We start from the raw sequence: 21307 nt of genomic DNA on the forward strand, positions 1-21307 counted from the left end.
TGACTCCGAAGGGAAGAACAATCAGTCTTGAGGACCCAAAGACCATATTTTGGGGGGTTACTTCGGCACAGTTTCAGTCTGGTCCTGTGGTCTGATTTCCCATTAGTGTAGCAGCACATTAGGTGAGGATCCAAGGAAATCATGTGGTGTGAGTCAAGGTAAAATCTCATTACTCTGATGTGAAATCACTTCAAAAAGAGAAATCACTTCAAAAACACACTGCTAATCTGAACCTGAACACAAGTCTAGATGCATCCTAAGACAACTCATAATTCAAAGACATAGAAAAATAATGAAGGTTTTGCAGTTGGTGATAATGAACAGTATTTCTCATTTCTTCAACCTTGAAGTGTTGATCTTGGTAATCTTTAAATGTCCTTTCAATATTGCATGTATGTCTGTGTACACATGTGTACTGACACAGGACCAATGCAGCTGAAAACTTAACTAAGGCAGATAAATCAAGGTGATAATTAATCCTTAGGAGCTCTTGATTCAGGTCTTGTTGTATTACTTATTTGGAGTCTTTCCATTGATGTCAATGGACTTTTGCTTGGATCATGAGTAAAATGTAGTTACCACAGTCACATCAGCATAACAATTACTCACTCAAATTCCCAGAAGGCATTTTGCCAGCATAAAGACCACAGGATTTGACCCCACTAACGATTTCCAGGGTGTGTTCTACACAATATAGATTATCGAAGGAGACTTGACTCAGAGGGCTTTCCCGCTCCAACCTTCTTCTCATCAGTTCTTCGCTTTAATTTCGGAAAAGAAGACAGACAGAGTCACCATTCACAAGAACAACAGCTCTTGGCTTTTTCTGAGAACCAGCTTTTCCCTACATGTTAAAGTGAAGGAAAGAAACAAAGCCCCAAGCAAACGAACAAACAAACAAACAAAAAAAGACAAATCTTCAAAGTTTGAAATGCTGGAATATTTGCACAAAGAGAAAGAAAAAAAAAAAACACAGAACAGAGAAACTGGTACACAACTGGTGTTGATCTAACATCTCAGCCAGTAATCAGGGGGTATATGACATGAGAGATCCTATTCATCCTGCTCCTGGCATCAGAATATAAGACAATTGATGTAAGAACTCTCTAGGCAAACTGTATATGTTTCCTAAAGTATATGCAGACAGTGTGTCTACGCTTCTGTCCTTTTCAAGATGTTCATTCTCTGAGCTGGCCCCAGTCCTCCTTCATTGCACTCAATGCCCCTAAGAACTGTGAAACAATATCAGAAGGAAACTGCAAGATGCTTCCAGTTTTTTAAGGGAAAAAAAAAAAAGGGTGAGAAACTCAGGAGCCAATTCCCTCTTAAGCAAATTGAAAGATTCAAACACAATAATATACAAGTGCAAAATTCTACAGTTAGAATCCTCCTCTAGATTTCACCATTGCTGAGGTCCTGGAATCAATATCTTAGTCCAACTGCAATCTGTTGATGAGCAAAAGGAGGGAAAGGTTGTAGCATCACGAATTAAAAAATAATAATCTCTCAAGCTTAATATCAGCAAAGATGATTATTTCCTTTGATTTGTCAGACTAATTGAAAATAGCTTTATAGTTCGCAGATGATTAATTAGGAGCCAACAAGATCTCCATTTGCATCTCAGTAATTCTTCACTGTTTTATTTTGACATTTAGTCTTTATGCTTAAAATATTCATTGAGAAAGCAGAAAGGTGATTAACACAGGATTTTAAATGTGTGCCATTTGTTCTGATTTTTTTTTACACATTTTTGTCAACAGAGTAGAAAGGAAAGAATATACAACATTACAAAATGATTACTGCCTGTTCCACTTACATCTGCTAAATCCTCCTTCATGGTAGACATAGTTTAACTAGGTTCATTTTGAAACAGAGGAGAAGAAGCCCAAATAAATGTCAGTCCTCTTCCCTTCCTCCCCCATTTCCCAAATCAAATGACTATTTGACCTCTGTATAATCAGGTTGAAAGTTTTGAAGTGATCATTCTTACATGAAACATCCTTACTCATGTGAACCAATCTGCAGAAGAAGATTAGAACACGCTATTGTTACCCCCACCAGCTATCACCTATGAGAATGTGGGTTCAAAATAACACCTGACAAATATGGTGATATTTTTCCATCCACCTGGCACTGAAAGGCAGGAGTACACATATTTCTGGGTGAAAGAACTCAGTTATTTCATTCTGTAATTAAAAAAAAAAAATCATTTGCAGGTCGTGTCTGTTGAGGTTTTTTATGTTTGGGGGTTGCTTTTTGTTTGGCTTTTTTTAAACATTTTCTCACAGCCTTGGCAACCTCTCTCTTATCACACCATGCTTAAATCTCCAGTAAATGGAGTGGTGTGATAAGAGGTTTAACCCTTCATTTGGAAAGTAAATGCCTAACTCTTATGATGGTATAAACAAACTGGAAGAGTAAATACTGAAGACTAAAAGGAGGACCGATTCCTAAGGATTAAACCATGAGAAATCAAATTACAAGAGCCAAACCTAACAATAATAACATTAATATGAATGGCATTATTTCAAAGAAAACACTTGCAGGAGGGGACTGGCGGATGGCTGTTGAATTTTGGGGAATAGCCCTCTGTCTTCCATCAAACGGAGCCTTTTGCAATAGGTTCTGCCCATCTGTCGAAGCACAGGAGCAGAGTCTGGTCCATCTTGATTTCACATCAAGATCTTAACTTCAGATCATCAAATCACACTACTGAGTACCCAACAAGGCAGAGTAGAAAATGCTTTTCCAGCTCCTCTCCAAAGCCTGGAGATCCTGGAGATCTTTCCTAGTACTGCCCAAAAAGTTAGTCAGGACCATAAGGACCCTGCCGTGCCTTTGCCGTTATCCCAGTCCTAAATTCTCATTGACACGGATTTGTCACCGTGGTGGCCATGGTGGATTGAAACCAAAAGGGATCCATCCTAAGTGGGAGCCCAATAGCGGCCAGGCTGTCGTTCAAGAGACAGGGAGCACACACCAGACAGTTGGGGTTACACTAACCAGCAGTTCATTTATTTTTGAGTTGGTTTTTGTTTTTTCCTTTGTTCTGTGTTGGTTTGGGGTTATTGTTTTTTGTTTTCTTTTAATCAAGTCACTGCACTGTCAGCACGAGCAAAGACTCACATTCCCCTCCCAGTAGTAACTGTGTAATAAATGCCATCAAAACAAACTTTAAACGAAAAAAAAAGAAAGAAACATATTCCCTTTCACACCCCCAAGCACAAAACACTTTTAAGTCAACAGAATTTAATCTAGTTTATTCTCAAAAAAAAAAAAAAAAGGAGGAAAAAATATGAAAACAAAACAAAAAAAAAGCAGGTCTTATCACTAGCAGTAAATAAATTTGTACAACCATTCAGTCTGTATAATAGGATGAAATAAATCTACATCTTTCTTATTTTGGTGCGTTGAATTATACATACAAACAACAATTACAGGAACTTGTTCACAATGCGTATAGACCTGGAGAATGGCTATCTGAAAACCCCTTGTTGGCAATGTCCGCATGTTAACACTGATTGCCTGACACCATTGGTACTTCCTATGTAAAAGGCCCATGGCCTGAAATGAATGATCTCCCTACAGGTTTTATTTATTTAGTTATTTATTTAGTTAGTAAGTTAGTTAATGCATCATCAAAACCGTGCTAGCCAGCCCCCTCCCCCTCCCTGGAAACGAAAAAGAAATAAAGTTGTTTTTAAAAAAGGAACAAAATAAAATTAAAACAAAATAAAAGGAGAAGACATGACTGGCAGTTGGTCCATTTGTTCTTAAGACCGTGTTTCCTCTTGGTCTGCATTGTTTGTTTTTCTGGTTTTTAAATTGTCCTCCCGTCCTCTTTTTTTTATCCTTTTCCTTTAAAAAACAAAAAAAAAAATCTCTCGGAGTCCTTCATGCCTTTTTCTTTACAGCTTCCCAGATGCAATAAAGTCTTCCTCAAATGTACAGTATTTCTTACAATATAAGTTATATGCAATGTTCAGCGGTTTTTATTTTATTTTATCATTTTTTTTCACAGCACTAGAGATCCTGTCCAATAGGGAATGCAAGTTCTGAATGGCTTATTCACAAATGGTATCCAGATTCAGTGGGTAAGAATACATAGACGCCATAGTGAGTTCCTTTAAAAAGTGGCAAACATCACTTTTTTAAAACTTTTTTTTTACTTTTTTCTCTTTTTTTCTTTTTTTTTCTTTTTTTCTGCTTTTGTAGTTTTTTTCTGCGTTTTGTTTTTTTTCCTCTCTCTTACGCCTTCAATTTTTTTTTATTATTATTATTTTTTATTATTCTTTTTTCCCCCTCCCATTTGATTTGGGACGTCAGACCCATAACCACACGCCTGCAAAAATGCAAGTATATAAAGTAAATCTCATTTTGAGACCGTAGGCATTCAGCAGGGGAGTCTCTCGCTAACCCATGGCAGTGACCATACTGGAAGGATGGTGAGGTCCAAAGGAGAGGCTGGATGGAGGATGCATCGGTGTCGGCGTAGTCAGCATGTGGCTGGAGTGACTGAAAGGTGAAATGTGGCTGATGGAGGACATGTGTCTGGAGAGGGCGGCGGGGTTAAAGGAGCTGCTCTTGGGAAAGTCTTCAAGGTTGTCATGGACCTTTTTGCACTTTTTGGATTTGCTAGACATCTTCCGGTTTCTGGTCTGAATTCCTTCTTTCTTCATAGTCAGGGGTCTGTTAATCTAAACAAAAATCAATTATTTTTTTTTTGGGCTTCCGTCCCTTCTCCCCAAATCACTGTGGGATCTGTGCACCCAGGGATGTGCCCAGGACCATCTGAACACCAGCAGCCCCCTTTCCCCTCTTGCACATCCCATGTGCCGCCATCACACAACCTCTCCCCTCCCATCCCAAAATTCTGATCCCACCAGGAAATCCCAAGCTGGGTTGAAATTTCTGAAGACAAGATGACAAAAAATTGCTGGCAGAGCCTCACGAGTGCAAAAAGTACCCAAATAACTCACAGTGGCTGAAAAATTTCAGCTATCTGCACATTAGGTAATTGCACTGTGTTTAGGAATGAAACCAATAATTATTACCTTGAAATATTCCCCAAAAACAACGTCTCACCCTGAGGCTTCCTGACTGATCTAAAAACCATTAGTGGTAAGAGCTGCTGAGTTCTCAGTGCTAAGAGAGGTCTCAAACTTTCACAGTGGCATTAGGCACCTGGGCAAACTCTTCACAAAAGGGACAGGTATTTGCCTTATTTTTCTTCTTTCATAAGACTTCACTCTGGTCATCATTTCAGGTTTGCTTAAGCCAATGCAATTTTATTTCTAAAACCTTCCAGGTCTTTTTTGGGGCTGCTGAAACGGGTATCCATACTGCCTGGCAGAGGATTTTCTACTTTCATGCAGACATAACTATAGGAAACCTAAGCATTATATTCTTCTGCATGGTTATAAACAGCTGCAATGACTCACCATATACTCATCAGGGATAGGAAATGGTAGAAAATGCTGTCAAACCACCTCTAAGAAACTCCTCTTGCTGCATAAAGAGCCAGCATCACACCATGTATTAGTCCAGGTTCCATGAAAACCCCAAAAGACCATACTTGGGAAGGGATTTATGCACCCAGTATCCATAAACATCCTTAAATATCTTGACTTGTGAGCATACATGGGGAGCCACACTGGTTTTGCACTGGTTCCTCTGCAGAATTTCACCCATAGCAGAAGGCAGAAGAGCACAGCAAATCCCCCACTTTTTATCATAAATGTGAGCACACAAGAGAACTGATGGATATTCTGCAAAAGGAAGAAAATGGGGGAAAAAAATGGATCTTCTATCTACCAGCAACTGCTGTCTCAACCCCGATGAAGAACAATGAAAAAAAGTTCCTGCAAGGGTCCTGAACAGATCTTCGTCCATAAGATCTTAAATCAGTGCAAGGGACAAAGCACTCCCTTCTTCCAGATCACAGCAGAGTTTCACTTCTTGCTTATCAGTCACTGCTTGGTGCCTTTCCCCACGGCATAGGTGTCATTCATGGATTTCTGTCCCCAGGGAGGCAGGGATACAATAGCTCCCTGTTACAGGCAGGGGTGGAGGAACAGGGAGAGGAAGGACCAGGCTCATCTGCTCTGGTTTAGTCATTCCAAAGTTTGTCATTCCAGTCTGAATCAGTGACCCCAGGCTCTCTGTACCTGCAGTGATGGGAAACTTCACCTCATCTGAAAAATGGGCGAATAAAAGGCTGATCCCTCTGCCTCTGGATAAAGGGAGCTGGAAGGAACAGCCGTGCTTGCTAAAGATAGGAAGGAGGAATCTGCCCATGTGCAGTGCAACAGCAGCCCTGGGGCAGCAACAAGCAAAAACCTCAAATGTCATGGCCTTTCAATACGATATCACCCATCTCCCTGGTTTCCTGTCCTTGCGGATACACACGGGATACACACACAAGTAAAGTCCTTTGGTCCAGCTGGGTGGCTGGGAAGGGATAGCTTCGTCTGACCTGTTTTAAGTCAACCAGAAGTGATGTGTTGCCCAGATTCAAATCTAGAAGAATGTCCCAAGTGATCTCCACCAACCAGGAATGCTAGAGTAGATCTGGAAGCCTCAATCCCTGACGAATACAGCTGAGATTTGGAAAAGGCACACAGGAACCCCAGGCTCCACAGCTCCTAATGAGGATTTGCATCATGACACCAAGACTTAGGGGTAGCCAGAGCTTATTTCCAGCTGAGACAACAAAGGTGCAAGCTCAGGAGCTGACGATGGCAAGGTGACATCAGCCTGGTTCTGGGACTGTGCTGGCTCTTGGAGCAACCATAGGGGTCCTGACCCTGTGTAGCTTGGTGTCATGTCCTGCAGGACAATGACCACTTTCTTAGCGCAATGTGTTTTGTGTTTCACTCAGTTGCTAAGAACAAACTGGTCCAGGCCACGATTTGATGTGAAACTTAAGGATGGGAATACCAGCGTTGCTCAGGAAGGGGACAAAGCCACCCTCCTAGCAGATACCTGACTCAAGTGCCAAATGGATAAGGACTTGGATAAATGACAGGAGTGAGAACAGCACAATCACAGCAGCAAGCTGAAAAATTTTTAAAGTAACTTCTAAGGTCAGTCCCAGCGGAACTGAAGAGATTCCTAAAATGTCAAAGCCATGGACCCATCTCTTGGGTAGAGGAATGTGAGACCTGGAGGGAAGACCTTTTTCATGAAAATTCATTGTACTAAAAATGACAAACATATGCTAAATTTATATTAAACCAGTCCAATGTATGTATATGAAATTCATTAATTTCAGATGGAGCAAATTAATGATGGGCAGGAATTACACTCTTTGTTTTATCATATGCAAAATACCAACTGCTCTGCTCTTGGGATGCATAACCCTGCTTTAGGATATTGTCAAAGAGGCTTTTCCTGAGAACTTTTACCAAAAACAATGGCAACTCACTCATTTCTATGGGCACAGGCCAATCTGTTGTGCACCTCCAGAAAGGTACATTCCCACCCATCCCCGAAGTGAGTGAAGGCTGGTCCTGCCTCTAAGAAGGACTAAAATAACAAGGACGAGAACCTCACATACAACAGATCAAATCCAGAGGATAGTCTTAGACATTACAGGTCTGATCTTGCTCTGACTGAAGACAATGGGATTTTGCCATTGACCTCAATAGGGTTCTGTCACTGAAGCGGATTTATCCTTCAGACATAGTCATTACAACGTTGGGTTAATCTTCCAGGCTGGCTCTATCTTAGAAAGCACTCTGGGATGCCACAGGATGAAAGGCACCGTATCAATGTGAAATATTAGGCATTGTTAATACTGGTGTTAATGGAGCCGGCTCTTGTTGAAGTCAGTGGGAGAAATGCCAGCAGCTTCACTAAATGCACCCCAAGACTATTATGATTATTGCTTATATCCTACTGACAAATGGGTTTGCTTAAGCTGTGGGAATCAATGGTAAAACAAACTGATATAGCTCCATGAAAAAAAATTGCTCTATGAAAATATAGCCCCATGAAAATATAGCCTTTTCACTGCAATCACTCCCAGCGTGGACTTAAAAACTGGGTAAGCTCCATCTTCAGATCAATCCATTACAACAACCAAATGATCTGAAGGTCCATTAAAAATCCTTTAAACCTAAAGAAAAGACAAAATGGGGAGAGAGGGTAAAAAAGCAGCCAGGAATTTGCTACAACCTGGCCTGAAACAAGGTGAAGCATCTTCTGAGCATCCAAAGACCTTCCACTGACATTGGTGCAACATCTGTGCAACATCTGCTTGGGAGGGACATTTTACGGTGAGCCTCTCTATTTCTGACACTTCTCCTGATGGAGAACCAATGAAGATAGATACATGAAGGCAGTAGGACCACAACTGAAACAAACAAGTCTTGCACTTTAACAGACCAGACCAATTTGCATCACCGAAGGAATTTTGTCCACGTGCAACCATGAAACTTCCTTCTCCCTGCCGTGACTTGATTAAAGGGTGATGCTGGTGCCATTCACCAGGTAGTTTTAACATTAGCTCCATAGGTCCTGCCTCCCAGCAGCCAAAAAGATAAGACATCTCCCTGAAGCTACCACCACCTTACCACTGGTCACAAAAATCTCACTCCTATTTGGCTTCTAAAGCACAATGTGGCCTTCACAGTCACAGCTTCTAAAGCCATTTGGGCTGCAGAATGATACTCCAAGGCTCTGCCATCAGAGACCTTAAAAGCTGGTGGTGGTATCTTCAAGAACTATCAGTTGCAATGTTGCCTGTTTCTCACCACAGTAATAACTAAGTATCATCTTAAAAAAGTGAAAAAAAAACCAATATGCACTCATAGCCAGATTTTACTATCCCTGCTTAGTTAAATTGCTGCACACAGTATCTTAGTCCTCTAGGGGTTTCATTTAAGCAGGTCCCATTAATGGAGTTGTTCATAAGGCAAGATGCTACTTGACTTGGGTAAGTAGCTGTGCTGAGCTTTTAAGCAGCTGTCGGTGTTTTTAATGAACATCAAAATGGTTCCAATGTGCTCAAGGCCTGCCCCATGTCACAAATTTCACAGCTGGATCCAAGCTTCCCTAAAAGTGGAGCTAGGGGTCAATTCAGGCCAACTCAGTTCACAATGTTAGCATGAAAAAGGTTGTGCTCTTGCAGGAACATTTCTGGAGAACCTCAGCACTCAGACACCATTCTAGACACCTTATGGGGGATTCCTCTGGTCAGATGCAGGTAGATACATCTGAAGTCACCCTGCCACCTTTTGTAGTCATGGGGAGAAACTACGCCATCTTCAAGAATACAAGTTATCTCATCCAAACACAGGCATCTACATCATGTCCAGTGAATGGCGCCCGAGAAGAGCCTGTTTTCTTCAGAGGGTTTTGTTGAGGTACAGGGGGAGCAGCTCATATAGGTGTCTCTATAGGTCTCCCAGGCTAAGTGATATCAGTCCTACCACTGGTGGCTACACAGCCAAAATGAAAACATAGCACCAGTATAGATGTCTCCAATGAAGCTGGCTGACCTTGCTCCCTTTTTGCCATGGAAATAGCAAACAGGGAATATTTTCTTGTGGTATTCTGAGAGCTTTCACTGTAGGTCTAACCCCTTTGTTTGTAGTGATCACACTTAGAGTTTGAGGATAACCTTTGCTTGCTACATAGGACTCAAAACATGCTGAGACACCTGCCCACTAAAGGGTAAACACATTTTACTCTTTTCCAAGAGACGTGCCTCTCACAGAGCAGATGAAAAATTACTCTGTTTGGGTTTTTTTTCTACTTAATACAAACTTGTTTACTCATCCCAAGAAACTGAAGAGCTTGAAATAACAAATGGAAGGTACTGAGACACCACAAGGGTTGGGTGCCCCATGAAACCCGATCTGTCTTTGATGTGTTTGTGTGGGTGGACATGAGGGCAAAACACAGTCCGAGATTTCTAAGTCAAACATAAAGCAAACGACCATCAGAGAAAAAAGAAAAAAAAAAAAGTCATATTAAAGCAGAGAAATTGAAAGTCTTTTCCTTCTTCTGACATAATAATTATTCTATGGCACATGTGGAATGAGAGTAACAGGAGTAGCCTTAAGACTCCTTTATTAGTAGCATTATTCAGTAGAAGACCTTTCAGGTCCCTTTAGCTCTTTCCCTGGGGCGCATATCCCTGGTTCCTACAAGCTGGCTTTGCATGGAGATATTAGATTAAATCTGCCAGCCATTTCATTTCATTTTTTCTTCCCTTCCATGGCAGATGCTTTAAAATTCACATCATAGTTTGGGCAGACTCTGCAACCCACTAACTAAATCAAGTCCTTTTTGGTTTAGGAATCGCTTGCGTCAAACGGGGCAAACACAAGACCTAAATAAATCATCTTTGGGGATGGGTGGAGGGATGGGAGAAAGGCAGCCACAAACTCAAGAAAGATCTAAATAGTTGATGGCACATTTTGCTTCTTTTCCAGAGTCCGTATTTGCTGGAGGAACCAAGCTACACACAGAAGGGGTATTGGCTTGCAGGACAGCGTGTTTTCTTTTCCAATACACTGAGCCCAATCAGCAGCAGATAATGTCCCTCTGTGTTGATCCACCCTTCCTTTCTTGGCTCAGGCATGGGAAAGCTCTAACATTACCCGTGGACAGACCATTTTTATATCTCCCCAAGCCAGATGGGCTACTTTTGAGGGGATGCCGACTCATCGCTCCAACCCCCAAGGTCCTCAAAGAAACACTGGAGGCTTCAAGGAGGGTCAAAGGAGATTTCAGCAACACACAAGACTGGGAATCCTGAAGTTAAGGAAAAGTCTGGACCATCAAGCACCAAAACTGAGGCCCGGTTATTGAGCGTTACAGTCACACTTACATTGTGCAGCTTGTAGTAGAGCCCGCAGGCGTTACAGACGGGATCGCCGTTGGCATTTCTCCTCCACAGGGTGGTAGTGGTGGTCTGACAGTTCGCGCAGGACGTGCCCGCCCTCCTGGCTGCAGACTGTGGGAAGGAGGGGGAGAGACAGGGGAAGAGAAGGAGAAGGAGAGAAAAGCACCCGTGTTAAAATTGAAATGATTTTTTAAAAATTAAAAAAAAAAAAGAAAAAAAGTTGCAATCAGCAAAACTGCTGAGAAAGAAAACATCAACCCTGCAAGACTGACGCACATCAGCAGAGGCCTCCAGAAACTGGCTTGTGAGAACAAATAATAATTCCGAAAAAAATCCCTGAGGTACTTTAATCCCAAATTATATATATGAACTGAATCAGGTGCCAAAGGGCATCCTAAAAGTGAGTGCTAAACCTCTGATAGAACTCATCAAAATTAGCAGCGCTGGCACAGCCCATTCCAGAGGGGAAAACATTATTTAAATGCCAACACGTCTTTCCATCTTAATTCTCTCAGACACCCCAGGGGTCTAATTCTGCAGTCAGGGCCTGAACCAACAATTGTTGAAGTCAACGGCAAGAAGTTACACCGGCTCCAGCAAGTGCTGGGTGAGACCCGCGCTGAGTTGGTGGGCAGCTGCTTGCCGGGTCTGACCGCAAACACGGCCCCATCCTGTAAATTCAGTTCAGCTTCAAAGGATACGGGCTCCAGATCGGAAATAACACTGCGGCAAAGAGTGAGAATCCCAACTTTTTAATTACACCCTTTTGCAGCCTAAACCTTCATGTTTATTTAAGGATCGGTAATGAGGCTGAAAGAAAAAGTTGCCATTTCATAAAGGGAGAGGAACAAGAGAAAAAAAGTCTACGTGTCGAAGTGTATAAAGAAGCTTTTTTGTTAGCCCAAATTTGGCAAAGACGCTCCTCTTTCACATGCATGAATTCGTGTTTGTCATTTAAAAACTGTAACTTCAGCAAACAAATTGTCCTTCTGCCACTGAAGGAGGAAAAGGAGTTTGCAGACTTCTATGTGAATGCGTATGCATGTTTGCGTGTGTGCAAGTGCCTACAGCTCCTAAAAAAAGACCTTTAGATCCCCGTCCTATCTCTTCTCCATCAATATGACACAGTCCCAGAGCTCTGATTTCATCCCGATGCGTTGCTTTCAATGGGACTGCTCATGTGCTTAAAGTTAAAACATGTGCTTAAGCGATTTTCCAGATCATAGCAATGCTTGGCACCTTGCAGAACTGAGCCTTTAATGCTCTCTTTTGTGCTCTTACTGTTTCAAATTTACCCCTCACCCCACACAGCCGCACACTGTAGCGCATCCAACATTCGGAAAAAAAAAAAGAAATACCACATCTTTGGATACCGTACAACAAACCCAAAATGCAAACATGGACACTGGCACAGCACTAGCGTTAATACCAACTCTTGTTAGGTCATGTTGCAATTTTAATCATAATTGAATGTGGTGTAGGTGGAGAGAGGACGAGTTGGTTTTGTTTTAGATAGAGTAGGAATTTTTTTTTTTTTAATTAGACAAAAAGGGCTGTCTAAAACATAAATAAATATGATGCCCGTGAGCATTACGAAGAGCCCGATTTGACAGCAAGGGGTTCTCACTGACTGCCCGTGGGGACATTTCCGTTTTGCCTGACCATAAACCACGCTGAAACGAGCCGATCTCAAGCCCGAGGAGGCCTTTAGCTGACTTCTCTGTGCTGATGACAAGCAGGAGCTGGGAATGGCACACGGGTCTTTGGTTGCAAAAATCCCAGTGCCGGCAGAAGTTGAAACATCCCACCACTACCAGCAGAGCCCCAAACAGATGTGCACACACCTCGGTCCTGTCCTCCCAGATCCAGACTATCCCATGGCCCCAGATTTGGTTCCCATCGAAATTACCGGGTAAATACATGTCATCATGAACACGGCAGTTCTCACTGAGACATGGGGGTCAAGTCTTCAGATCTCTGTTGCCGCTCCGGCTCCCTCTGGCCCAGTATGGGTGGCTCAGAGGCTGGATTGAGTCTCTCAGTGGCAGCTTTGCCCTTATCAGTCTCAAGAATCAAGCCTAAGGAAATTTCTAAAAAACAGTGATATTTGACTCAGCCCACACAGGGGAAATATGTCCTTTGAAGATATTTGGGGTTTCTACACGACGCTCACCATAATTTCTCCTATGTCAAGTGTATTTAAAAGATTGTGCCTGGTCACCGCCTTGCTACCTTCAAACAAACTCTGACATTAAATAAATGAAAAAATCACAACATCCGTTGTCTTCTCTGAAACGTTTTCCATCTGCCACATTTCCCCTACAAAAATTCAGTGTTGTTAGCTGAATATTTTAAACTCTGTGCTCTTTCGGTCCCAGATTCTACCTTTTATGCTGTACCAACTTATACTGGAGACACCGGCAGTGGGCAAGAAACAATGAATAATAACGTTATTGTAAAAGTGCCCAGCAATGACATCCATTGGCGCCAGTCACCGACGTGAGCCCGGCCATGTAAGTAATGGGATGACTAATAGGGTGCCCTATATCATATATAGGACCAGACCCCATGGCACAACTGCTCGTGAGCAAGGACACAACTCGAGAAGCATGACAGTAATGAGAAAATGGAACTGAGGATGGTGCAGGAGGAACCACTGACAAAGACAGTTGATTAAGGGGTCTTTTCACTTTTACATGGGATACCCAGGAAGTTGCAAGCATCAGCTTCCTAAAAAAGACTGCAAATGCGTGTACCTTCTGAGAAAATTGTCTATAATCCTTCCAAAACCAGCATGGCTGGACATAGAAACAGAGAGCTCTGCACACACCTGGGCAGGGAAAGGAAGAAAATTCAAAGAAAGGTTCAATGGGGACAGGAACGGTCTCCAAGAGGGCCGTAGACCTTTTAACCAAAGTGGTGGTGTTGTACCACCTGCCTGTTCCTGATCCTCCTGCCAACATCTCCAGATCTTCCACTTTGCCCCCAAAATGAAGCGGAGCTGCCCGAGCCCCTTCAGCCAACAAGACACCGTCCATCCCCCCTAAAGGAAGCCCTTACAAAGGCGCCCATTGAATTTAATAAAGCTTGGGCTGGGTTCTCAGCATCTGAGGGTTTCTTTGCCTCCTCTCTCCAACCCATCAGAGTCCCTTCATTAGTTTCAGTGTGCCTTGGGATCAGAGCCTACCAAACCAGCCCAAGGTCACGCAGGAAATTCTGCGGCACACTGAATCCGCACCCCAAGCCTCCATACACAGCATCACCCTTGCCAGTCCCGCTCGCCTTTACTCTTTTCTTTTTTCTTTTATTTTCTTTTCTTTTCTTTTTCTGTTTGTTGTTTGTGTTGGTTCTTTTTTTTTTTTTTTCCCCAAGAATGACCTTTCACAATGTATTTATTTATATAGCTCATTCTACATGCGCTGGGCTGAGGGTGACTCGGGACATTCTTTCGTGGTTCCATCAGACACTTCTTGAAAGTTCTCCCCCCCTTTTCCAGCCACTTTCCTATTCTGCCTCCCCCTCCGCTTGTTTGGATACGCTCAAGCTCCTGTGTGCTTGGGCTGGGGAAACAGAGCTGTTGTTCAGGAGTTATCTCCAGGGCTCAGATATCCGGCAGCTTTTTCCTAGGAAGTTAACTTTACACATAAAGAGAGAACGAGGAAAAAAAATAGAAAAGAAAACGAGGTATGTGTGTTTAAGACAGAAGGGTTGGGGGGAGGAGGAAAAGAGAACAAGAGAGCTGCCCAAAAAAATTAAAAACCCCAGCCCGCACTTCCCTCCCTAGAAAGCTTTTCCTTTTTTCTAACAAGGCTGTGAAAGATGAACATTTTCTTAGACGGGAAAAGCCCAGAGAAAGGCACAGAGAGGTTTCACCACCGGGAAGTTTGGCGGTAGAGGAATAAACCCACATCTTCTCCAAATCCCACACAGCCAGACAGAGCTGAGGTCACTGCCCCTCGCAGCGAAACCCCCTGCAAATGCTTCCCAGAACCTGTGGAAATAACACCGATCCGATTTTGTGGATGTCTCACAGGTGAGGAAGCTGAATCCGTGCCTAAGAGTTGCCAGGCCGAGGCCATGGGCACCTTTGCAGGGAACACGAGGCCAACGAACCTGCCCGCAGGATCTGGTCATGCCGGGCACAAGCCTCACGCTACCAGTCACATCCATCCACCAGCTCAGAAACTCTGCGGAGAGGCGAGAGACGCTTCTCATCCGCATTTTGAGCAGCCCCCAGGAGCCCGACCACGTCTTTACTCCTAACAAAACCAAACGTGCCTCGATTCAAAACATTCAATAACTTCCCAAGCAGGGAACACACATTTTTCCCCCCACTTGATATATTTTTTTCCCCTTGTGGTTTGCCTGATTATTTGCCAAATATACTTCAACGCATTTGTTAGCCGTGCCCACAGCTTCCAGACCTTTTTGTGGCTTCCAGTGAAATTCATAAATAGATCACTGGGGATGCCATAACATATTGCCTGTACTTAATACAGTTGCTAGGCTTGCAACTATTATTTCAACTATTTACCCGCACATTTTGTCTTCCTGCAACTTCTGTGACCCTGGGAATACGCTCGGCTTTGCGCAGTCACCAGGCTTTGCCATCCCCTACTTTGTTTCCTCGCTCACAACAACTCAGAGGGGAATGACACAATTTGAGACCCACGTGGCTCAGGTACAAATGACCACACCAGGTTCAAGCGGCACCAGAACCATCAGTCAAGCAATTTGCAGGACCAAGGTCTGGCTGATACTCCAAGGGTACCCGGTACCCAGCTTGGGTCTCATCCATGACATCACCAGCCAAGAGGGATGGAGATATACTTGGTAAGAGAAGGACAGCAGTGTGGAGAGCCCAGGAGAAATTCTGTTCTCCTGATAATCTCTTTGGTCACAAGGAAATTATCCCTTTGCCTGTGTCCTCTGGAAACAGACACCATCCTTGGATCAACATCCAGCCGTGTTGTGCAAAGGCATCTGTTGGGAGAAAACTCAGTTCTGGTTTGCAAGAAGTCCTGGATCTTGATTTTTTTCAGCCTGTTTTGTAGTTTGCAAGAGGACCAGACAACTAAGGCCCACAGTGGCTGGGAGCATCTCTCCAAGCATACCCTCCTCTAGCCCTCTGACACAGTCAGACCAAGTTTTGGAGCTGAGCTTACCCCCACTTCATCCCAGAATGTAGATGAGGAGCAAAAGTTGCAGAAGAAGGAAAATGAAGTATTAAAAAAGGAGACTCACCAGCCTTCTCTTGGGTTTGATCAGGGGCCGGTTCTGCCCGTTCATTTTGTGGTAGAGTCCACAGGCGTTACACAAATAGTGCCCGGTGCCATCTCTTCTCCACAAAGGGGTTGAGGTAGCCCCACAATTTACACACTCCCTGCCTTCTGGAAACAAGAGAACACACAGTTCACTTAGGGAAAGCAGAGGTAAAAGCAGCCGGGGAAAGCTCCCCATCCAAAAAAACCAAACCCCCTGAGAGACCCAGCCATGCCAGACCCTGCCAGTCCCCTCCAAGCACAGGATGTCCAGGCAAGGGTCCAAGGTCATGGCTGAGTGACATCCCTGGCATGGGCTAGGGAGAGTCTGGTTGGGTCTGATCCTGTCCCCCTCCCCAACACTACCCTATAAGCAGCACCAGGCCTGTGTCCCAGCAGCAAGGAAGAAGGATGGTGACAATGACAGCTCAAAACCCATGAGACCTTGAGGGGCTCTGTGGAGAAGGTCTCACCCCTTCTGCATGTCCCTCCTTTGCGGAGGGACTGGCAGTTCCCCCTTACCTGGAGGGCTCTTACAGCCCTCCAGACCCCATGTTTCTATATGGACCAGACAAACTTTGGCAGGCTTTGCAGGAGCCTCCAACCCCCCAAAATGAAAGGATACCAAATTTAAGTCCATGGCCCCCTGTCTGATGTATATGAGGACCCCAGAATCACTCCTTGAGCACTGGTCTGGCTCCAAGGGTGGTGCGTAAGCCTGCGGGGGCCTCTTTCTTTGGCCACAGGTCAGACCACATCAAGGATCCCCGAAATAATCACAGATGAACATCCAAAACACCTCCCCGACCCCAGCCGATACACAATCACTCTGCCAACATCCACTATTGATTAATTTGCAATTTAACTTCCACCACCCAACATAGGAAAACCTTTTGGTTTCCCCACCGCATCTACAGCCTGATATTTGGGATTCTGAACTGCCCTGAGCCTGCCTGAGCCCTGATTGAGGTCTTTCCCTCCTTCTTCTACTTTTTTGGCACCTTTCTATCCTCTCTCCAGCTTTCGGGAGGGGGGTCCCCCAGGTTCCCAGGTTGGAGAAAGGAACTGGGGGGTGCAGGCATGCCTCCCAGCTACTTTCAGAGGGTTGAGTGGGTGTTTGGTTCGTTGTTTTTTTGTTTTGCTGTGTTTTTTTTTCTTGCACCTAATGAGACTCCCAGCCCATCTGAGAGCAGCACAAGACTTCAGCCGGCCAGAGCAGAGCTCACTCAGCAGAGAGCCGGCTCCCGCGCTGCGTTCGGGCAAGAGGCATCCGCACCCTAACCACAAACGGCAACCGTCTTTCCAGAACCTTTGCGCTAAACCCCTCTTCTCTCACCCATCCAGCAACAACCAAACCCAAAAAGACATTTGAAGCCGTTTCTCCCTTTTTCATCCTGCAAAAATACCCCCTGCCTCCTTTTCCTCCAGCACTAACTCTTTGTCCACGAGCTTCCCAGCTTGCTAAAATCAACTTTTTAAAAAAAAAAAAGTAAGAAAAAAAAATAGGTGTTGCTCCTGGGGTTGGTTTATCACGAACCGCAGATGTGTCTCTAGAAGGTAAAGTAACAGAAAGTGGCAAAAGGAAAACAAGAGGCGGGGTAAGGGGGGGTGGGGGTGGGCAAGACGGTTTGAAAATACCGCGCAGCCGGTGCCCCAGCGGGAGCTGCGGCTCCGCGGGTCCCAGGGCAGCCGGGGAAGCACAAAACCGTCCGGCTTGTACCGGGGGCGAGAATAGAGCTGTCCCTACCCCGCTACAGCACCCGGTCCGCACCGGGGCCAGACGGGGAGCCGTTCCCGTTAATACCCAGGTCGGGTTTTTTTCCCCTCTGGTTAAACGGGGCAGTCGCTCCGGGGCTGTTTGAGTCTCTGTCCCTCTCTTTTGTTTCACTCCATCTCTCTCTCTCTCCTGCTTTCATGTACAAAACATACAGGTCTGGGTTTTTTTGTCACTCTAACCGCATCCGGACTCTATTAAAGTTCCTGGCGCTGGATAAACAATGCAACTGTCGCGTGCAGCAGTCTGAAAATAATTGGATTAGCTCAAACATATCAGCTAAATAGAGACAGTCCCTGCTCAGACAGACAGAGTAAATGTCACCCTGGAAAAACCCTGAAAACTGATCTCATTCATGCCAGGCAACCCTGCAGCAGCCTCCTCGGAAAAAGGAAAAAAAAAAAAATAGAAGAAAAAACAATTTTTTACTAATCGCCCTTTCCCTGCACACACACACAAAAACACACCCCTCGGCTCACACGCTGCCCCTCGGTGCACACAAACGTCCGAGCCCGGAGGGTTCAGGGAGCGGCGCAACACCCCAGCCCCTGCACGGGGTCCGCAAAGCTCTGGGACACCCCCAGTTCCTCCCTGAGCGAGGAGGCCAGTGGGATGCTTTTGGGGTCTTGCGTTGGGGGTGGCCAAAGACCCTGGTACGGAGCTGGATGGGTCTGGGGGTGGTCAAAGACCCCGACACGGAGCTGGATGGGCGGGGGACTGAGTGGGTGAGCTCACCCCCCAGGGAAAACCCTCCCCGCATCCCCGGGCGCCGCATGGGAAGAGACCCTGGGAAGAGCGAGGCGGAGGGCAGGCGGGGGAAGTTGGCCGGGATTTAGTACCATTATTAAAATACAGAGAGATACACTAATGCTGCGGTTCCCTCGGTTTCGCTTCCTCCTTAGGCGCCGCAGCTGGGCACCCCGTAGGCTCTTGGGGTGGCGGAGGGGGCCGGATCGCCCCCGGGACAAGAGGTTTGGGGTTTTGGGGAGGCTAGACCCCCAGTCCGGGTTGGACAAGGGGGAGTTTGGTTATAAACTCAGCAGGGCAACCTGTAAAGCCAATACACACACATCGCCGGGGGCTTCAGCTCCCTCTGCGTTCATCACACGAATGCTTGTGCGCATCCCTCTACGTGAAGAGAGGAGACGGGGTCGCAACCTTTCCCCTTTCGCCCCCCGCTTTCCCCAGAGCTTCCTCTCCCGAGCAACGGGGATGAAGAAGCCAAAAAGCCCTACCTGTGCTTGACCGTGCTTTCGGTCGTGATTTGCACCCGAACCCGGTAGGCGATCCTCCTAAGAGGCTACTGGGGGGAAAAAGTCCAGAGCCATATTCTGGGACATACGGTGGATAGGTAGTGATGGGGTGATGAGCGGAGGAGGTGGCTCCTCCTAAAGAGGCCATGCTGCTCCGAGAGTGAGAGGACTCCAGCTTCATGGTATCGGCCAGGGACACCTGGTATTTGATGCATTCCTTCTCGTCCTGCCGGGTGGAGCCGGTGGAGCCAGGGGTGGAGATGGACGGATCCGGGGACACATCTTTAGGAGGGGTCGGCGGGAAGGTGAAAAGGTGCGGGCTGGAGTGGCCGGCGGATAAAGTGGAAGAGGAGGAGGGTGGGTAGACGGAGAGGGGTCCCGGTGAGCTGTGATGGATGGAGGTCTTGGAGAAAGGGCTGAGGTTCCAAGGGGAAGCGCTGTGGTGGCTGCCCAGCGCCTTGCTCCCGTCCAGCCAGGGCAGCGAGCCGTGCAGCAGCGGGGGCCGGCACACCTGGCTCCCTGCTCGGAGAGAGCACAGCGAAAACACCCATTACACTCCCTTTGCCACCCTGGCAAGCCCATCGTTGGGGTACCGGGCTGTGTCCCCCACTCCCTCCTTCCCAAAGGGCTCAGCATGAGGGAGGGAATAAGTAAAATTACATCTGATGCGAATCCCCATTCGCTTTTAAAACTTAAAATGTAAAAACTCCAATAAGCCTGAGCTGGCAGCCCCGATCCTGCTCAGGAACGGGTGTCCGAGTCGGGATCCCCCGACCAGGGATGCCAGCCCTAGGACACAGAGTTTGGCGAGCCCTGCTTCGCTCTCCCCCTCTTCCAGACAATCCCACACGGACTTCGAAGCAAAGACCCTGCGTGGAATCGCCAAGACCCCACTGCAGAAATATTTTGTTTTTCTTAGCTGGAACATAATTTTCCAAATGCAGCCATGGGCTATAAATCCTGGGAATATTCTGACCAAACGAGGAAGACCAGAAGATGCCCACAGATGTGATAATAACCTCTCCAACAGAGCTGTTAAACTTTGCAAACCGCCTAGTTTGTCTTTTTTACTTCCACGAGGCTGCACATAGATGTTTGCTGGCTTTTTCCGTCGCGATATGGCACACGGAGAGAGTACCAGCTTTCTCAGAGAAATTTTGCACCTCTTTCTTATAACGAGAGATCCTTCACTTGTATTTTAAAATACAGACCTAGAGTTTGAAAAAAAAAAAACAACCCTCACTAGGTTTACGCAGCCAAATCTTGATTTCCTTGGTTAGGAGATGGTAGCTAATATTTTAAATTAATCACTGCCCTTTCTAAAATAATAATAATAATAAAAAAAATAAAAATAATATATCCAAAGAATTAAATCTGCACAAATCCCCAGCAATTTGAGCAAATTGCTACAAGTTGAAAAACAGAGTTATTCAACCGGAGGAGAGCAAGTTTGTGCCTGCTAGTAAAGTCCTGGAAATGCATTGACATCTAGAGAGCCTGAACCTCTGTAGGTCTCTGGATATGTGTATAGAGGCTGCTAAATATACAGAATGAGAGATGCAAACACAGATCTATAGAGTCAGAGAAAGTTAAAGAGCCGGAGCAGTGTGGACACGTATGTTTGTCTGGGAGCTTGTACGTGTCTAGAAAATCTCCAAGCTAGTTTTCACAGTACCAGGCATTTGTGAACAATACTGAAAGTAACTGCTCAAAAGGAAGGGAAGGTGGGTTATACGAATAGAAAAGGGTCAAGATTCATTATCTTCTCCAGGAAGTAGCATAGTAAATAATATTCAGGCTAGATCAGAGAGAACGCATTTCCACTTTCTGCTGATATATTGGGGGAAAAAAAAAAAAAAAAGAAGAAAGGAAAAGAAAAGAAAAAGAAAGAAAGAAAGGACAAAGCGTGCTGATCCTTAGAAATAATTGTTTTAAATGGACTAATAGCAGAACAATGCAGTTACTGAGCGGAGCCTAATGCAGACTCGCACTCAACAAGTAGCTAAGGGCTGGGAGCAGCCCCTGAACCCGGCTCGGCTCCATCCCCACTCACTCGTCCCACTCCCCCTTCCTTGATTTTGGGGTGATTTCTATGGCAAACCTCGGGTTTTTTAGATTTCACTGCCACAGAGGTCACTCTCCGGCTTCGCGAAACAGCATCTGC

At 45.3% G+C, this 21307-nt stretch overlaps 1 protein-coding gene across 5 annotated transcripts in view; it reads right to left on the reverse strand.

Moving 5' to 3' along the window:
• Positions 1-1700: 1700 nt before the first annotated feature.
• The window catches only part of GATA3 (GATA binding protein 3), a 30109-nt gene continuing 10502 nt past the window's right edge, over positions 1701-21307 (reverse strand). For 4 of the 5 annotated variants that reach the window (XM_071803530.1, XM_071803532.1, XM_065847355.2 and 1 more), the window contains exons 3-6: positions 19126-19662; positions 16100-16245; positions 10841-10966; positions 1702-4697 (exon numbers count right to left, since the gene is read on the reverse strand). In XM_071803530.1, the coding sequence (XP_071659631.1) occupies positions 4413-4697; positions 10841-10966; positions 16100-16245; positions 19126-19662 (1094 nt within the window). In that variant the 3' untranslated portion in view covers positions 1702-4412. Of the gene's footprint in view, positions 4698-10840; positions 10967-16099; positions 16246-19125; positions 19663-21307 lie in introns of all 5 variants that reach the window. The other variant, XM_065847365.2, reaches the window with a different exon arrangement.

Source organism: Patagioenas fasciata, chromosome 1 (genome assembly GCF_037038585.1).
Source record: "Patagioenas fasciata isolate bPatFas1 chromosome 1, bPatFas1.hap1, whole genome shotgun sequence".
NCBI classification, from domain to species: domain Eukaryota; kingdom Metazoa; phylum Chordata; class Aves; order Columbiformes; family Columbidae; genus Patagioenas; species Patagioenas fasciata.